Here is a 20,318-nt window from a genome sequence, read left to right on the forward strand (position 1 = left end):
CTTTTGGGGGCTCCAAAGTCACTGCAGATGGTGATTGCAGCAATGAAATTAAAAGATGCTTGCTTGCTCCTTGGAAGGAAAGTTATGACCAACCTATATAGCATATTCAAAAGCAGAGACATTACTTTGCCAACAAAGGTCCGTCTAGTCAAGGCTATGGTTTTTCCAGTAGTCATGTATGGATGTGAGAGTTGGACTGTGAAGAAAGCTGAATGCCGAAGAACTGATACTTTTGAACTGTGGTGTTGGAGAAGACTGCAATAAGATCCAACCAGTCCATCCTAAAGGAGATCAGTCCTGGGTGTTCATTGGAAGGACTGATGCAGAAGCTGAAACTCCAATACTTTAGCCACCTCATGTGAAGAGTTGACTCACTGGAAAAGACCCTGATGCTGGGAGGGATTGGGGGCAGGAGAAGGGGACGACAGAGGATGAGATGGCTGGATGGCATCACCAACTTGATGCACATGAGTCTGGGTGAACTCCGGGAGTTGGTGATGCACAGGGATGCCTGGCGTGCTGTCACACGCCAGGGGTCATGGGGTCACAAAGAGTCGGACACGACTGAGCGACTGAACTGAGCACTCAGAGCAGTTAACCTATAAACCAGGCAGTGTGCTAATCTGTCCATCCACACCTTAAACAAATCTTATCTGTAAAGACTTACGGGCGAGGAGCCTTCTCCTTTCATTGGCTATATTCACCCAAAACGGGCAAAGCAAGCTGAAGCACAGGAATGGCCCTTAATGAGAGGGCTGAGTTAAAAAAAAAAAGGATGTAATAAAAAGAAGATGCTCTCCGGTATCCAGCCCAGAGGTCATCATCACTACTGAGGGTCACCACAGCAGAACCGCCCAGCAGGAAACCAAATACCAGATAAACCTATTCAGGAACTGCCAGGGGCTTAGTGGTATCATTTGCTGTGGCTAATGCTTCATCTGTGATTCCCACTGCCATCAGCTAACTATCAGTAAGCCTTTATAGTCTCAGGAACTGCTGTTCTGTGGATTTTACACTTGGTCTTCAACAATTGTTAAGTTACCAATAGTACCACTGCTGTTGAAATTTTACATCTGGCAGAAGTTGGGACAAGGTGATAATTTACTGAGAGGACACAGAGTTGGAGACTCTTGCTGCATAACTCACTGCCAATTCACCTTCTTTTAGGAAGACTCTTTACGGGCTTCTAGAAACTTCTGTGTTACCGGAGTTGACAGCACCTGCACTTTTAGTTCATAGGGTTAAAGGTGGTGTTGTTGTTTTTGGAGCTTTTAAAAAAAATTTATTTTTGGCTGTGCTGGGTCTTAATTGCTGTTGAGTGGGCTTTCTCTAGTTGTGAGTGGGGGCTACTCTTGGTTGCAGTGTGTGGGCTTGTTGTGGTGGCTTCTCTTGTTGTGGAGCACAGTCTCTAGGCGCACAAGCTTCAACAGCTGTGGTTCACAGGCTTAGCTGCTCTGTGACATGTGGGATCTTCTGGAAACAGGGATTGAACCCGTGTCTTCTGCATTGGCAGGTAGATTCTTACCACTGTACCACTATAGAAGTCCAAAGATATTGTTTTAATGCAGACCGTGGTTTCAGTTCTCTAAGAAACAACAGTGAGATATATCCTCCTACATTAGGTAAAAAAACATGTTACCTAGAATAAATCACCTTTCATTTGACTTTAAACCTTCAACTTTCTAAAAGCATGCCTGCCCTAAGGAAATTGTAGAGATTAAAAGTAAGCAAGGCCAATAAATAAATAAAAGCAAGGCCAGTACAACCAATCCTAAATCACACAATTCTCTTGTCTATAAATGATCAAAATCAAAAGAATTCCACACTGAGTAGAAACGTTAGTACTGTTGACATTTTTCTGTTGTGGGAAGCAGTCCTGTGTACATTGTACGGAGTTTAGTAGCATCTTTAACCTTCTGCCTGCTAGATTCCAGTAGCATTTCCTGGTTGTGACAGCCAAAAAAGTCTTGCCAAATTGCCAAATGTTCCCCAGGAGGCAATATCACCCATACTTTGGAGGAATTACTGAGTTTAGCAAAGCTACTGTTAACTCTGTTCTGCATGCCAAAAACTTTCAATTTTACTACATACCGAAAACTTTTGATGTTACTGACCATCTTTTACTGCTCTCAGTGAAACACAATTCACATGCTATTTATTCTGTACCTTAATTTACAGTAATTGAAATGTCCAGTATTATGCAACTGTGACATATATAAGCAATAAGACATACTAGGGCAGCTCTGACTTCTTCCTATGACAGCGATCTGCTTGGGGGGACATCCTGGGTATTAGGCCAAGGCCTAAGCTGGTTTTCTCTGAAATGGACTGATCTGTCTCTATAGGAGACACATCTGGAGTGCGAGGGAAAACCTTCCTTACCTTGGAGTTTAACTCTAGGTCACAATGGGTCTCCAAACCACCAGATGTAGTACAGATTCAAATTAGAGACCACATTCTGCTGCAACACAAGTTAGGCAGCAAGGAATCCTTCCTGCATTTTCTGGTTATACAAGTCAGGCTAGAACACTGTTCGAGGCCCTCTCCCTTGGTTAGAGGAGAAGAGGAGAAAATGTGCCACTTCCTAAACCAAATTAGAAAGCATGGATCTGCTAAGAAAATGTTATTACACTCTTGCTAAGTTTGTTTAAATAAGTCACTCAGATGAGCTAGGAAGAAAATTCTTCTGAAAAATAGGAGGCATGCTATTGACTTATCTTAAAAGGATTTTTGAATAGAATGACTTCAGATTATAAGAGCATTTTCCAAATACACAAAGTGCTTCATAATGACTCAATAACCTTTAAGGAATGCTTTTTCTAGTACATCACATTTTTGTTGTTGTTGTGTAAAAGAAAATACCTCCATTCAAAGGGTAGTAGAATATTTGATATCACCACTGTTTAAAGAGGAATGGAGTTACAGGAATGAGAAGTATATAATTAGTAAATAATCCCTCTCAGCAAGTGAGTTAAGTAGGAAAGCCTTCTGAAGAGAGAAAAGAAAAACCAGAGGCAACACAATCAGTGCATATCAGAAATGCATTTTTATTTTTATTTGAAAACAACTTAAATTTTTAGACAAATGATTTTAGTATATAAATTTGATTTTGTTTTTATACAGAATATAAAGATTTCCCTCATTGATCTTCCATGTGAAGGGTATTACAAGCCTGAAGGGAGATACTCTCTGCATACAAGCATGTATCTTACGTGTAGAGTACTGGAAACCAATGTGTAGTGCTTCCACACATAAATTAGGTAAAGTGACACCACATATTAAAAAGGGGTAAGAGAAATATTCTATTAATTGGATTCAAGAAGCAAACAAGACACAAAAAACTGCAGGTAAGACCAAGTGAGTAAGTTTAGTTAGGACACTGCAGGTTATACTGGAGCAACAGGTTTGTGAAGCTAGAGTATATACCACATTAAAACAGCAAGAAAGAGCTATTTATATAGAAAGGTTGGAATGAGGGATTTTTCACTAAAGCAAATTAACTTCTTGTCAACTGCCAAAACAAAACAAAACAAAATTGAGCATATGAGTGTTAGTATACTGAAGGCATATTATACCAGTTTCTTGTGCAGCATGCTAAAGTTAGTTAGAACTTCTTCACTGGTGCATATGAATCATTAAGTCATGGAAAGTTTTTTTTTTTTCCACCCCTTCTTGTGAAATTTCAGGCATGTCTTATTTTAGATGGAGTATAGCTTTTATCTATAATTTCATCCTGTAAAAACATGTGAAGACAACGTTCATTCTGTGCCAGAGGGTGACCAGCGACCCTAGAAATAAAAAATACAAGTTCAGTCCAATTTTTATAAAAGCAGGGCAGGGGGACCAAACATACACATTTTAAGATTAGGAAACATGAACAATTTAGTAACAATGTTACTCTGGACAGCCCATAGAGCTATGGTCTATCTAGTGAGTAACTATGTATTTGCTTTCCTTCTGTCTGTAAGGGTAATTTGGAAAACATTTAATCACTAGCTTTACACTGTCTCTGGCAATATGTACCCAGATAGCTTCTTTACATATTAGTTGGTGAATTCGTAAGAAACCTAAATGAATTTTAATGTTAAAAGTCAAACAATGTCATTGATTCAAAGAATACATTTTAAAGAAGAAAAAGATATAGGATCACAAGTTCAATAAAACCCCCAAATACTAAGAAACAAGCACAAATGTGCAAGGTTTTGGGGTTTTTTTTTTTTGCTTGCTTGCTTTTCAAGGTTTCTATCAGAACAAATATAAAACCAGACTGGGCAACCAGACTTTATTTCAGAATTTAAAAACATCCAAGCTAGCACTGCCTTTTCCAAAAAGAAAGTAGACAATGAAGGTTGTGTGCTATATCAGATAACTAAAAGTTAAGGGCTTTGTGTAACTTTCCCTGTTTACCACTCACAGATCTTCAAATTACTAGATAAAAAAGTACTGCTAATAAGTAAGCTCACACAACAGTACTCTCTAGGATTTGACTTTATGTGGCCAAACTTAAGGCCAGATGCACAATTACAGTGAGCCCTTTGCAGGCATAACTCTTCCTACAATTTTGGCTTTTAAAAAACGGCTATATTTAGAGAACTCTCTGGTGGTCCAGTGGTTAGGACTCTGTGCTTTCACTGCTGGGGAAACTAATAGTTCAATCCCTCGCTGGGGAACTAAGATTGAGCAAGTTGAGAAGTGCAGTCAAAACAAAACAAAACAAAACACTGTATCTTAAATAGGAATAAAAAAAGCTAGAGGTTGATTTTATTAAAAGTTTCTAAAGTAAAAGATAAATGATACAATCTTTTACATTTTCAAAAGTATATATTTTGCCATGAAAATGTAAAATGTGCAGCTTTTACACAAGACATGCAGATAATACCTTCCATCTGCAAACAAAATGACTGCAAGTGTATTGTTCATGCTAAAACATACCTTAAATCAAAAAGAATCATAAGTAAAACTATTTTTTAAATGCTGTAATTTTAAATGTAATTGGCATAAATTAACCAAGAAAAACATACAAAACTCAGATCAACAAAAAGATACTCATATCACTTGTAAGTTTATTAATATTTAGCACATAATATTCAATTTGTTATATATTTTTACTTCATTTAAATGATACAAAAAAGTTAGAAGATGATCTAAAGGAAAAAGTAGTATTAGTTTGATATCTAAATTACTAGCAAAAAAAATAAAAATTACTAGCAGTCACCTAAAGAATCTCAGAACACTATTCACTCTTAGACCTTGAGGAACAGAAAGCACTTACTTGTTTATAAACTGCTCCAACCCTTGCTTCCTTTCTTCAATGAAATTGTCATCAAATATGCCATCATCTCCTCTAAAAGGAAGTTGACGCAAAAATGCCTTCCCAGGGAGTGGGGGGACTACAACCTAAAACATGGTAAGAAAGTTCTTGAACAACATGCTGGCTGAAATGGGAAAATCTGTAGAGCACAACACGAAGACAAAGTATATCTTCACTATGAGAGCTATCCTACTGTCAAACTAGTTTAAATATACAGTAAAAGGGACTCAATAAAAATACACTGAAAAATGATTTAGTGTTTTGGAGGCAAGATAAACAAAATGCCAGAATAGTCCATCAGACCAAAGCTCCTCAATGGCTTAATTTTCATTTTTCCTGGACTTACCAAAGCACAAGTATACAAAGGGAATAAGCAACACTGAAATAATGGCTACCATGCCCCTCAGACAGTTTTGATGTTGCTTGGCGAGAACACTACTTTATTACAATGGTAATTGCAGAGATCAATCTGAACTCCCAATTAAATGAGGAAGTAAAATATTAGCAATGTTCTTTCTGGCATGGGCAGATAAGAATTCTGTGGTCAATTTCTTCCACTTCACACTAACTGCATATAATCTTTCCTGCCTGTGTTTGAGGTAATGACAAAATAACCAATAATTACTACTTGTTGCCACTCTTCTATGGAGAAGGCAATGGCACCCCACTCCAGTACTCTTGCCTGCAAAATCCCATGGACGGAGGAGCCTGGTAGGCTGCAGTCCATGGGGTCCCTAAGAGTCGGAGACGACTGAGCGACTTCCCTTTCACTTTTCACTTTCATGCACTGGAGAAGGAGATGGCAACCTACTCCAGTGTTCTTGCCTGGAGAATCCCAGGGATGGAGGAGCCTGGTGGGCTGCCGTCTATGGGGTGGCACAGAGTCAGACACGACTGAAGCGACTTAGCAGCAGCATTACTAGGCTAAGAAACAATCAACTTTCTCCCAAACCCATTATCCTACCTTTCCCCAAAGACCTGTCATTTCTTCTTCTACAATAAAAGAACATCCCAAATTTTCCCTGTCAAAGTCTAGCTTTCCTTTAGGGACAACTTATGACTGATCTCCCTCTTCTAGAAATTATCTGGATCTCAAATATTTGTTTAAATGCTGCTGCTGTTTCTTTAGTCACTAAGTTGTGTCTGACACTTTGCAACTCCATGGATGGTAACCCTCCTCTGTCTGTGGGATTTCCGAGGTAAGAATACTGGACTGGGTTGCCATTTCCTTCTCTGGGGGATCTTCCCAACCCAAGGATTGAACCTGTGTGTCCTGCTTGGCAGGCGGATTCTTTATCACTGAGTCACCTGGGATGCCCCTGAATTAAATAGTACCTAGCTATTTATTTCATAGGTTCGTCAGGTTCTCTATCCCAGAATTTCTCAACCATGGCACTATTAACATGTTGAACTAGATAATGTACTGGGGGGAAGGGTTTCTTGTACACTGTATAATACCTATTCAACAGCATCCCGGACCTCTACCCACTCGATTGTCACCAGTAGGCACTCCACACAGATAGGTGTGACAATCACAGTGGTCTCCAGACACTGTCAAATGTCTTCCTGGGGGACAAAACTACCCCTCCTGGAGAGCCACCAATCTATCGTATTAATGCCTTCAAATCACGGACCCTTGTCTCAGGCTTCTTATGGTTATTTTAAGGAAAGCTGGGCATACAGAGAAGTTCAAATATCTGTTAAATGACTAACCACTTAGGTGAATCCTTATCTTACATTAAAACAGAGAAAAGGTGTAGGCAAACAATTCACACAAGAAAAAATATAAACAGTAAACACCAGTAATAAAATTATACATATTCTAAGAGGTAAAATCTAAAACCCTTGATGAAGAGTTTCTATCCTAAAACAATAATTCAACAAGGTAAAAAAGGGAAAAATTACACAACTTCTTACACATGCACAAAAAACAAAGAGTAAAAAAGAAACACAAAACCAATGCCCTACATAAACTCTGTAATTCCTTCCTAGATCTCCTCTTCCCAGGTGCCAGTGATTAAGACATCTAAAGATTTGTCATCATAAGTTTGCTTTACCAATCTTAAGTCTCTCCCTTATATTATAAAAGCATTTGTCAAGTTGAAGATTTGAAACCTGCAGGTAACTACAACTGAAAACCGGATTATGACCACTAGCTGTGCTCCAACAGAATAGCTATATGATGGGCAGGGAAAAACATCTATATCTATAAAGCTATTATTAAAAGAAGGAATCTAGAACTAGTGCATTAAAGAAATGACCACTGTTAATTCAGGGAAGAATTTAGCATGGAATTTAAAGATTACTGTGTATTATCATCAATGGAGACATACTTTTACTAATACTCAAAATACTCATTGAATTGGATGGTGATGCTGTAGGCAACAGGATTAATCACCTACAAAAATCATAAGTGGTTTGTTAACAAAGATCTTCAACATCAAACTATTTTTGCTTAAGCAGTCTGAAAAGATCTACTTAGAATTCTCACACCAATTTAAAAAGTCAGGAGTCTGATGATATGTATGTATATGTGGGCAAGATGAGGACAGGAGGATACCTGGCCAGCATAATCTAGTGAAAACATACTGAAATAAAAGCTAAAAAATTAAACTATAATGACTAATAAACACAATAAATGTCACCAACTTTCTGATCTAGTATGACAGATCTTAAGTAGAAGTAGTAATATATAAACAAAACAACTTGATTAACTGTTCTTAGCAATTTTGTTGTTCAGTTGCTCAGTTGTGTCCAACTCTTTGCGATACCATGGACTGCAGCAAGCCAGGCCTCCCTGTCCTTCACTATCTCCTGGAGCTTGCTCAAACCTATTGAGTCCAATGGACTCGATGAGTCCATTGAGTTGGTGATGCGATTCAACCATCTCATCCTCTGTCATCCCCTTTTCCTCCTGCCTTCAATCTTTCCCAGCATCAGGGTCTTTTGTAATGAGTCAGCTCTTCGCATCAGGTGGCCAAAAGTATTGGAGCTTCAGCTTCGGCATCAGTCCTAATGAATATTCAGGGCTGATTTCTCTTAAGATTGTATGGATTGATCTCCTTGCAGTCCATTCTTGCGACTTTCAAGAATACGCTAATGGATTGATCTCCTTGCAGTCCATTCTTGCGACTTCAAGACTATTTTCAAGAATACGCTAATGAAAATACAACTTTCACACAGGTTAAATGCCCAAAATAAAAAACTGATTTAATGTTAAAAGTGAAGTACTATGCTTCAAAGGAGATCATCAAGTGAAAACAATCCACAGGATGGGATAAGATTTTTGCAAATTGTAAATATAATAAGAGACTTCTAAGAGCTTCTTTTTAATATATTCTATATACAACTCAATAACAAAAGAAACTCAATTAAATGGGCAAAGGATCTGAAAAAAAAATTTATCCACCAAAATAATGGCTGATACATAAGTACCTGAAAAGATGATCATCATTAGGCATCAGGAAAATGAAAACCACAAGGAGACACCATTTCATACATGCTAAGAAAGCTATAATAAAGAAATTAATAACACTAAGTGTTGGTGAGGACATGGAGAAAAGTGGAACCTTAATACACTGTTCGGGAAAATGTAGCTGCTTTGGAAAACAGTCTGGGAATGCCTCAAAAAGTTAAACAGTTATCATATGGCCATAAATCCACTCCTAGGTATATCAGTTCAGTTGCTCAGGCATGTCCGACTCTTTGTGACCCCATGGACTGAAGCACACCAGGTTTCCCTGCCCATCACCAACTTCAGGAGCTCACTCAAACTCATGTCCATTGAGTCGGTGATGCCATCCAACCATCTCTTCTTCTTCTCCACCTTCCATCTTTCCCAGCATCAGGGTCTTTTGTAATGAGTCAGTTTTTCGCATCAGGTGGCCAAAGCATTGGAGTTTCAGCTTCAGCATCAGTCCTTCCAATGAATATTCAGGACTGATTTCTTTTAGGATTGACAGGCTGGATTTCCTTGCAGTCCAAGAGACTCTTGAATCTTCTCAAACACCACAGTTCAAAAGCATCAATTCTTTGGTGCTCAGCTTTCTTTATAATCCAAGTCTCACATCCATACATGACTACTGGAGAAACCATAGCTTTGACTAGACCTTTGTTGGTAAAGTAATGTCTCTGCTTTTTAATATGCTGTGTAGGCTGGTCATAGCTTTTCTTCCAAGGAGCAAGCATCTTTTAATTTTATGGCCGCAGTCACCATCTGCAGTGATTTTGGAGCCCAAGAAAATAGTCTCTCACTGTTTCCATTGTTTCCTCATCTATTTGCCATGAAGTGATGGGACCGGATGCCATGATCTTAGTTTTCTGAATGTTGCGTTTTAAGCCAGCTTTTTCACTCTTCTCTTTCACTTTTATCAAGAGGCTCTTTAATTCTTCTTTGGTTTCTGCCATAAGGGTGGTGTCATTTGCATATCTAAGGTTATTGATATTTCTCCCAGCAATCCTGATTCCAGCTTGTGCTTCATCCAGCCCAGCATTTCTCATGATGTACTCTGCATATAAGTTAAATAAGCAGGGTGACAATATACAGCCTTGATGTACTCCTTTCCCGATTTGGAACCAGTCTGTTGTTCCATGTCCAGTTCTAACTATTGCTTCTTGACCTGCCTACAGATTTCTCAGGAGGCAGGTCACATGGTCTGGTATTCCCATCTCTTGAAGAATTTTCCACAGTTTGTTGTGATCCACACAGTCAAAGGCTTTGGCGTAGTCAATAAAACAGAAGTAGATGTTTTTCTGGAACTCTTTTGCTTTTTCGATGATCTAGCGGATGTTGGCAATTTGATCTCTGGTTCCTCTGCCTTTTCTACGTCTAGCTTGAACATCTGGAAGTTCACGGTTCACATACTGCTTGGAGAATTTTGAGCATACCCAAGAGATACAAGAGTTATATAGCCAAGATATACAAACACATGTCCATGCAAAAACCTGTCCATGAATGTTCACAGCAGCATTATTCACAATATCTGTCAGAAAGCAGGAAAAACTCAAATGTCTGCCAATGATAAATGTGTAAATAAAAAATGATATATCCATACAAAAGAATAAATAAATGAAGTAGTGATTAACAATACAACAGGATGAACCCTGAAAACACACTCAGTGAAAAAAGCCAGACAGAAAAGACTACATATTCTATGCTTCTATTTATACAAAATGCCCAGAACAGGAAAATCCATAATGAAAGAAAATTAGTGGTTGTGAAAGGCTGGGTGAGGAGAAATGAGTAATGATTACTAATGGGTATGGTGTTTCTCTTAGAGAGAGATTACAATGTCCTAAACTGACTGTAGTAATGCTTGCACAACTCTGAATATACTAAGAACCATTACACTTAATGGTAAGAATTAAGAATTAATACACTTTAAATTGGTGAGTTGTGGACTTCCTTTGTGGCACAGTGGACAGGAACCTGTCTGCCGGTGTGGGGGACACAGGTTCGATCCCTGGTCTGGGAAGATTTCACATGCCGCAGAGCAACTAAGGCTGTGCACCACAATGACTAAGCCCACCCTCTATAGCCTGAGAGCCGAATACTGAAGCCCGTGTGCCTAAAGCCTGTGCTCCACAGCAAGAGAAGCCACCTCAATGAGAAGCCCACACATGGCAACAAAGAGCAGCCCCCATTCGCTGCAATTAGAGAAACCTATGCGCTGCAATGAAGACCCAGGGCCAAAAACAAATGAATGTAAAAATTGGTGAATTGTATGGCATGTGAGTTATGTCAATAAAGCTGTCATGAAAAAAAGTGACATATACATTTATGGAATGCTTATTAAACACTCCAGTAGGCCAGGTACTATGTTAAGCAAAGTCAAAAGCCTATCAAGATACTTCTTATCATAAATCAGACAGAAAAAGACAAATATTATATGATCCCACTTCTGTGTGGAATCTAGAAGAGTTGAACTCATAGAAACAGAGAGTAGTATTAATAGATTAGTGGTTTTCAGGGGTTGGGGGGTAGGGGAAATAGGGAGATATTGGTCGAATGGTACAAACTTTCAGTTAAAGAATGAGTAAGTTCTGGAGATCTGTGTGCTGTGCTGTCCTAAGTTGTTTCAGTCACGTCCAACTCTGTGACCCCATGGACTATAGCCCACAAGGCTCCTCTCTCCATGGGATTCTCCAGGCAAGAATACTGGAGTGGGCTGCCATGCCCTTCTCCAGGGGGTCTTCTAGAGATCTATTATAGCATTGTAACTACAGTTAACAAGATTGTATTATAGTCTTAAAATTTGCTAACAGAAACAGAGTTTGAATGTTACCACCACCACCAACAAAACAATGACGTGATAGATGTATTAACTAACCTTATTATGGTAATCATTTTATAAGATATACATGTATCATATCATTGTGTTATACAACTTAAACTTATACAATGTTATCTGTCAATTATATCTCAAATAAAGGTGGGGGGAAAAAGACACTTCTCCCTATGGTCATAAAAAATTTCTTCTTTGTAACCTAAAACTTCCTTGTTTTGTACATTTAGATATTCAAACCATCTGTAATTTATATACAGCAAATTATACAGCTTTATTCCCAAACAGCCACATGTTTCAACCCTATTTGCTGAATATAAATTCCTTTCTATACTAATTGACAAAGTTATTTTTGTTATGAACTAAATTTCCAATAAACACATGGTTAGCTTCTCAATTCTCTGACATTCTGCTAATCTATTTGCTCATCCCTAAAGCAATACTTTGCCAACAAAGGTCCGTATAGTCAAAACTATGGTTTTTCCAGTAGTCATGTATGGATGTGAGAGCTGGACCATAAAGAAGGCTGAATGCTGAAGAACTGATGCTTTCAAATTGTGGTGCTGGAAGAAGACTCTTGAGAGTCCCCTGCACAACAAGGAGATCCAACCAGTCAATTCTAAAGGAAATCAACCCTGAATATTCACTGGAAGGACTGATACCAAAGCTTAAGCTCCAATACTTTGGCTACCTGATGTGAAAAGCCAACTCACTGGAGAAGAGCCAACTCACTGGAAAAGACCCTGATGCTGGGAAAGACAGGGCAAGAGGAGAAGAAGGGGACAGAGGATGAGATGGCTGGATGGCATCACTGACTCAATGGACATGAGTTTGAGCAAACTTAGGGAGATAGTGAAGGACAGGGAAGCCTGGCGTGCTGCAGTTCGTGGGGTTGCAGAGAGTCAGACATGACTTGGTGACTGAACAACAACAACAAAGCAATACTATACTGTTTTAATTACTACAGCCTTAACATATGCTGATGTCTGCAGGTGCTAAATCACTGGTAAAAATAATTTTTGGCTATTCTTGCACTTTCTCTGATACTAAAAGTCTTATCTGCAGGCTTATGAAGAACTCCATTAAGATTCCTATTAGAATTTCGCAAGTTTATAAATAAGTTAGGAGATACTGCCTTATTTCTGTTGGGTCTACTGCTAAAATGCCAGCTCTAAGTGAGGCCTTCCCTTGACCATCCTATATGAGACTAGCACTCTCTATTTTCCTTAGACTTTTTTTTAGAGCATATTACCACCTGACATATAATCTTACTATTTTTTTTCTGGTTTCCTTTTCACCACCACCCCGACTTACCCAATAAAGTGCCAGAAAAGTGAGGACCTTCATTTGTTCACAGCTCTATCTGCTACTCACATAACATATAGAATGAACTCACAAATATTTATAGAGTCCATGAATCTTCTGAAGTGAATATTCCAGACCAGGAATGTAGTATTTCTGTTTATAAGGTCTTCTTTTTGCCTTTCAAAGAAGTTTTAAGGTTTTCTTTATATGGGCTTATACTTTCAGTTTTACCTGGAAACATTTTATACTTGGATATTCTTTAGAGTAAAACTATTTTTCCATTTTTGATGGAATGCTATGACTTGTATATGTTGCTCTTGTATCCAGCCACATTTATCTGGTTAGGAAAGATTTCCTTCTTTTTCTATCTTAGTATGCTTCAGAAGGAAGCACAAGCTAGTCTTTTGAGTGTACTTTTCATCGTACTGAGGGTACTTTGCAAGACTCCATGCTATGTATGTCATTCTGACGTAGGGCTCAAGTAAGAGACATTAGAATGAGACTTTGTTTTCTCTATTTTGCAGCCAAAGCCACCAAATCTTCTTCTAAGAGAAGACAGTTCTTACCAGGATATGTAACAGTGTTCTAAAACTGCAGGTAGCAACCTAAAGGTAGATCATGGCCGTCATTTAAAAAGTGAATCTGAGGATTATTAGCACCTATCATACAGATTAAGGTAAGTGCTGGTTTATGATATTTCTGTTATATATAAATGTATGATGATAAAAATGTAGAGTCAGTTAAAAAAAAAACAAAGCTGCAAATACAATGCAATAGCAGATGTACTGAGAAGAGAAACTTACCAAGGGTGGGAAGACAAAGTGAACAGGAAGACGAGAAAAAGGAAGGAAGCAATAGCAAGAAAGTTCTAAGTGTCATGTAAGTGTGAGTCAGCAAAGGCCTCTCCGGGCCACTGAAGTAGACACGAAAAGGAAGAGTTCTAAGGAAAAACTACACACTTCCCCATCTCCTAGGAAATAAAATGAAATTAAACTATTTGGGGGGAAAAATTGCTTTTACTCATTTTATTCAAGATTATTTTCCCAAGAGGTCTTAAACATTAAAATTTGGAATGTTTTGCTTTAAGGTAACACTACAAATAATTCTTACCTTGCTCTCTCTTTCTAGTTCACTTCGCAGCCATTCAAAGTCACTGTATCTTCTTCTAACGGTAGATTCCTTTAGCTTGAAAATAGGCAGATTTGTCTGAAACAAATAAAAAAAAATCACTCCTAAATTGAAGCATGTTACAGGGATTTCAAACAAGCTGGGGGAATGGGGGAATCTGTTGTCAAACTGATAAAATGACAAACCCAGTTACCTTAAGAAAATCATAAAAGTTATTAAGATGACATTTTACCTTTAATAAAGCTTAGCTGTTAAAAAGTATGTTACATATACCAGAATACACTTTTTAAAATGCACATTTGTACATATGCTTTTGGATGTCATTCTTCCTGAGGTCAGTTACATAAATACAGGTCATTGTTTCTATTTTCAGTAAGTGGTAAAAATGTCAGGAGTGAGATGAAGCCAGCTCTGATTGCTATAGAGTTTAGTATACAATGCTCACAGGGGAAACAGAGCTTTACTAGTTTGAAATGAAATACAAAATATTTTGTTATTATGACTAGATTAGAAGCTTCATAATGAAAGAAAAGAATAAAGGACGATTATTTTTAATGGTCTTCTTAAAAAAGCCAAAAAACAGCAGGGAAAGAGTGCAGTGTGCTCTTACTATCAACAGGAAATCAGGAGTCATACACATAAGGTCCAGAGCTTTCAGACTGAGGGCAACTTTAGGAACTGAAAACATAATGCCCAGTACTTTAAGGTTGCATCAGAATGGAATACTGTTCTTTACAAGAAAGACCACTTCTGTCAAATTCTAAACTTAAAGAATCAAGAACAGATTTTAATTGCACATATCACAAAGTTGGTGCAAATGACCTAACATAATTAATGCCATAATATACTGAAAATGCTATTTAATACTATATACTGTCAGATTATATTTTGTTCTTTGTCCGGTCTTTGCACTTGTAGAACCGCAAACTGTATTAAAGCTGCCAAGAAAAAGTGCCACTGGAAGGAAAGACTGACTTCTTAACAGAGACATCATCATCATCACGTAAAATTCCCCTTAAGAAAATTCCAATCACTTGTTAAACTTAATGCCTTAGTAAGTGTCATTTAGTAAAAGAAAAGCTTTTTATTCAGGACCTTAAACCCGTTTTGTAGTGGTTTCAATTTTTTCCAACATGTATTAACTTCTCCATGTTGTACACCTTATAGCTTGGAATCTTCTACAGATGCTATTGGGCATAACACTGTATAGATTTCAAGCATGAAACCAAATCTCACAAGAGGTTTAAAAGCACTTGAATTTTCTTTCCCAGGTAACCACAACATTTGTTCATTGTATTAATGACTAAGAGCAAAATTGCACCTAACAAGACTCTTATTATACTAAAAGTCAAGCTTATATTTAGAGATGCTGGCTTGCTGTACAAGAGGGGTATTCTCATTACCCACAGGGAATAAAATTAAGTCCCCTGGAGAGCAAGATGGTAATTCCCAGAAAGAAAGCACTGGATTATTTCTCTCTAATTTCACCCATTGGCTTTTTAAACCAAGTTCACCCTTCCACACTAAAATATGAAGTCTTTGTAAGTGTCTAAAGATAGAAAGGCCTTTACAGAATAGCATGTTTTCTGCAGGTGAGATTTTACATTTTGAATTCCCTCCTCTCAAATTACCTTACAAAAGGGATTAGCTGCTCTCTTTATTCAGTATGTTAAGATCAAGCTTGTGAAAAGAGTTCCCTAAGAATTTTCATACTTCTGGGTACGGAAGTCTATAAAGTTAATCTCTGAAACAACATATCAAGCTTACAGGTACAATGTTGAGGGAAGAATGCCAATTCAGCTCATTTTACCTCCATTTTCCCTTTTGAACTTTTGACACAATCATGATTATATCTGATTCACTTTAATAGATGGGTAGTGGGAGGGAGAAAAAGTCCACTCCTTTCTATGACTAGGTAATAGACTGAAGATTATATATTAAAAAAGGATCATGCTTAGTTTAAGAAAATTCTATAGTTTTCTCAGCTGGCTATTTCTCTTTATATGAAGACTGCTTTAGAGTTTTGATAAAGTCATATCAAGTAATTTTATTATTTGCCCATTACATTTAGAGTGGTAAGTGTGCCTGTTAACTTCTCCTTGATCATCATAAGGACTTTCAATTCAAATTGATCAGCATACAAATAAAAGATGCTGAGGTTTTTTTGTTTAAGCCATTGAACTATCACTTTTAATTACAAACGCTCATGATTGGTAACTTTCAACTTATTTAACCCTTATAAAATATTGTATTTTGGTTTTCTAAAGAGAAAAGAGTAAGAGTAATGTTTTTCTCCTACAGTTTTGGAAGGATTCAACTGTTATTAAAGTTTAAGAACATCCACAAAAGGGCATAGTGCTAGATAAGATGGGGAACATAATGATGAGTAAGATGCAGTCTTGGCCCTTATGAAGCTTGTAATATATTTGGTTATAAGCAAATAGTATAAAAATACTATACACCATAAACAAAAACAAAGTTGAAAGAACATAAACTGTAGACAAATATCTGCAATATAAAACAAAGAGATAATTTCATTAAAATATAAAGAACTTAAAAACTAGTGAAAGATAAAGATGAATAAACTGACAGACTTTAGAAAAACTATGTCAATAACGTTCAACTTCACTCACACAAGAAATGACAGTCAAAACAGTAAGATCCCATTTTCATTTATCAGACAGGCAGGTATTCAATTTTAATACCCAATGATGGTGAAGATAGATAGGCATCTAAAAAGCTTACTGCTAATAGAGAAACAACCTTAAAGAAGGGCGTTTTGGTGACATCTATCACTCTTTTAAAGGCATATTATCTTTTGAGCCAATGATTCCATCAAGAATTATCCTACGAATATGTCCACATATGCAAAAAGGTATCAGTGCATAGAAATTCACTTGAACATCATTTATATAATAGCAAAAAAAAAAAAAAAAAAAAAAAAAAGCCTAGAAATTGAAAATCTTATTAAACTGCTACAAATATAAAATGAAATATTATACAGCTTTTACAAAATGTAACTCAGCCAAAGACTGATCAGGAAGCTTCCTTGAGATGTGTTAAGTATAGCAAGTTTCAGAAGAGCATCTATAGTGTGATACCATTTGTACAATTTTTTTAAAAAGCATAAAGGAACTGATAACTGATCTGGTCAGTATTCTTTTAACATCTGGAGTCAGGCACACTACAAGAAGACAGTTGAGGGTAATGAAAATACCATGAACTACATGCAGAGAAGAAAACAGCATATTCAGGAAGTAATTCTTGTACATTCTAAACCATAGGAGATGGTGGGAAATACAACTGAAAGCCTGAATATCTGGCTAAGGTATCTCCCTGTGAGCACCAGGAGTTAATAAACATCTCTGAACAGGAATATATCTTAAAAAAAAAACAAAAAAAAAAAACAGAGAAGTTACTACGAATTCAACAGGTTAGCTACATATACACTAAAGGGCAGCATGAAAAGTTTGCTCATTCTTATTACACACAAAAGCATTATTTATTTTTTTTAGTAACTATGTATAATGCTAGGTATTAACTTGACTTATTTTTACAATGTATACAAATATCAAATCATTATGGTGTACACCTGAAACTAATATGTCAATTATTCCTTAGAAAGAAAAAGGGCTCGTTCTAGCTAGTTTTAAGTTTTATCTGCTTGAAGAGTATGGGAAAGAGACAGACTGAGGCAAATTATAGCAAAAATTCTTTAAAGTTTTTCTTTTGGATATCATTTAAAATGCTTTTGGTTTATCCAGAGAGAAATAAGTGAATTCTGAAATTAAATGTAAATCAGACTTAAAGATGTTAAGATGACTAAAACTTTTGAAACTTAAAAGGCAAGATTTAGTATTTTCTCATCCTTACACTCGAATTTTAAGAAAAGTTGCTCTAGTTTCTCAAGCTGAGCATAAACTAGAAACTACTATGTTCCTCCATCTATAGGTCATTTTACCTAAGAGGTAAAAGTGTCAAACTCAGCCATGAGGAACAGGACCTAAGACAGGCAAAACTAAAGCCAATCATTAGGCAAAAACCAAAAACTAAGCACAACTGGCAGCTATTTGTGTAGGTATGTGATATTAGTGAATGCTGAAAGTGAGTTTGAGTAACCTTGGTCCATTTTAGACTTCTCAATTCCATTCATGGAGTTATGACTGTCTGGCAAAGCAAAGACAGAGGTACCTATAAATATTTACATTAACCATTGTCATATATATAAGAAACTGCAAATTAACAATAATTTAAAGTTATGTCAGGGCTGTGGCCCAAACTAACATTTAAAAAGCAGAGAATTATAATCATTTGCCCCCCAAAAAGTTAAATTTGCTGCTTGGAATCCATAAAGTCTATAAAAACTATTTTATTCTACATTAAAAATATTCTTCTGTTAATCATTATAAGCCAAATCCTAGTTAAATGTCACCACTATTTAATAACATTTTTGGGGAAAACTGTAACACAGTCTTAACTAGGTTTTAACTATGTGTGTGTGCTCAATCACTAAGTCGTGTCCAACTCATTTGCGACCCCAGGAAATACAGCCCACCAGGCTGCTCTGTCCATGGGATTCCCCAGGCAAGAATACTAAACAGGGTTGCCATTTCCTTCTCCAAGCGATCTTCCCAACCCAGGGATCAAACCTACATCTCCTATGTCTCCTGCACTGCAGGTGGATTCTTTACCACTGAGCCACCTGGAAAGCCCTAACTATAACACAGTTTTAATTATAACTATGTACAACATAGTGATTCAAGATTTTTTAGATATTATACCCCTTTAAAGTCATTATAAAATACTGGCTGTATTCCTTGTGCTATACAATATATATTCCTGTAGTTTATGTGTATTATATATGCCTTGTTATCTCTTTAAGTCTTCTTCAATCTAGAGCAATCCTCCTGCCCTTTCGCCATTTAAGACAGTGACAATTTTAAAGAGTGCAGGCCAGATGTTTGAGAGATATCATACCCCTGAGTTTGTCCTTTTCCTCATGATGAGTTCCATATCGTTCATCTTTGTCAGGAATGTTCCTATTGGCAGGAATTTGAAGCCTTTTCAGTACCCCACATCAGAAAGAACACAGTGTCAGCTTGTCCTGCTGTTTGATCACTTGGTGAAGGTGAGGTCAGTTAGATCTCTCCCATGTAAAGTTACTTTTTTTCCTCTTACATTGAGGTTTTTTCCCTCTTATATTGAGGTTTTTTTTCCCTTGCACTTACTTTTCATAAAATAATTTAGTGCCATTTGGAATTTACCCAGCTAAATTTAAAACCTATGGAACGGGCAAAGCACAGAATGAATTCTTAGAGATTCACTTTCAGGGGAAGTTATCTGCCTGACTTTAACCATCAGGACAGAGACTGGCTTACTGCAGGAAAACCTCATTCTGCTAGATACAGTGTGAACACACAGATGTGTAAGTACATTATGTTTGCAATTTGTTGACTCAGAAAAATTAAGACTTATAGTCTACTTGGCTAGAATGAAGCCATAGATATTTGTTACTTATCCTATGCAAAATTCAGGGCAATTCTCAAGCTTCTGTGTAGCTTATGAAAAGGTGATGGACTAATCATTATATAAGAAACCTGGGACATTCAGAAAACTAGGAAAGTACAAGAGTAACCCTATTCAGGGCTTCCCTGGTGGCTCAGAAGGTAAAGAATCCACCTGCAATGCAGGAGACCTGGGTTCAATCCCTCAGTCAGGAAGATCCCCTGGAGAAGGGAATGACTACCCACTCCGGTATTCTTTCTGGAGACCTCCACAGACAGAGGAGCCTGGAGGGCTATAGTCCATGCAGTCACAAAGAGTCAGCCCCACTGAGTGACTAACACATACTAACACACACAACGCTGTTCAAAATTATTCTGTTGTACTTTTCCTAATAACATACCAAAAACAAAACTCCAAAGGGATAAAATGTTATGAGAGATGCCTCTATGCCTGATACTCTTAAACTGCTATTTATATAAAAGAGAAACTACTAGTCATTTCCCACAAGGTATTACTAACCACATAGGGTAAAACCATCAGGAATTCAAATGGACATTATACATTACAGAACAGATTTCGAAACCATGGTACAGAGCTCTAAAACAAGTGCTCCCTTCACGTTCAAACAGAGGAAATGGCCACATTACTGGTCTCCAAAAAGCTAGGTCTTACACACTTACAGAGGCTGACCTATCAAAGTCAGCAGTTCACAGATACCCGATACGTAACCTGATTATCACCGATAGCCAAGCAGAAAACCAAGCCTCAAAATGTGGTCACCTGAA

At 37.3% G+C, this 20,318-nt stretch overlaps 2 protein-coding genes across 2 annotated transcripts in view; one reads left to right on the forward strand and one right to left on the reverse strand.

Moving 5' to 3' along the window:
- Window positions 1-15,294, forward strand: part of NR2E1 (nuclear receptor subfamily 2 group E member 1) — a 49,949-nt gene extending 34,655 nt beyond the window's left edge. Inside the window, exons 9-10 of the transcript XR_006542421.1 lie at window positions 13,425-13,576; window positions 14,947-15,294. The gene's annotated coding sequence lies outside the window, so the exon portion shown is untranslated. The remainder of the gene's footprint in view (window positions 1-13,424; window positions 13,577-14,946) is intronic.
- Window positions 3,028-20,318, reverse strand: part of SNX3 (sorting nexin 3) — a 49,559-nt gene continuing 32,268 nt past the window's right edge. Inside the window, exons 2-4 of the mRNA XM_006075349.4 lie at window positions 14,011-14,106; window positions 5,273-5,397; window positions 3,028-3,788 (exon numbers count right to left, since the gene is read on the reverse strand). Of these exons, the coding sequence (XP_006075411.1) occupies window positions 3,683-3,788; window positions 5,273-5,397; window positions 14,011-14,106 (327 nt within the window). The 3' untranslated portion in view covers window positions 3,028-3,682. The remainder of the gene's footprint in view (window positions 3,789-5,272; window positions 5,398-14,010; window positions 14,107-20,318) is intronic.

Source organism: Bubalus bubalis, chromosome 10 (assembly GCF_019923935.1).
Source record: "Bubalus bubalis isolate 160015118507 breed Murrah chromosome 10, NDDB_SH_1, whole genome shotgun sequence".
In the NCBI taxonomy this organism is placed as follows: domain Eukaryota; kingdom Metazoa; phylum Chordata; class Mammalia; order Artiodactyla; family Bovidae; genus Bubalus; species Bubalus bubalis.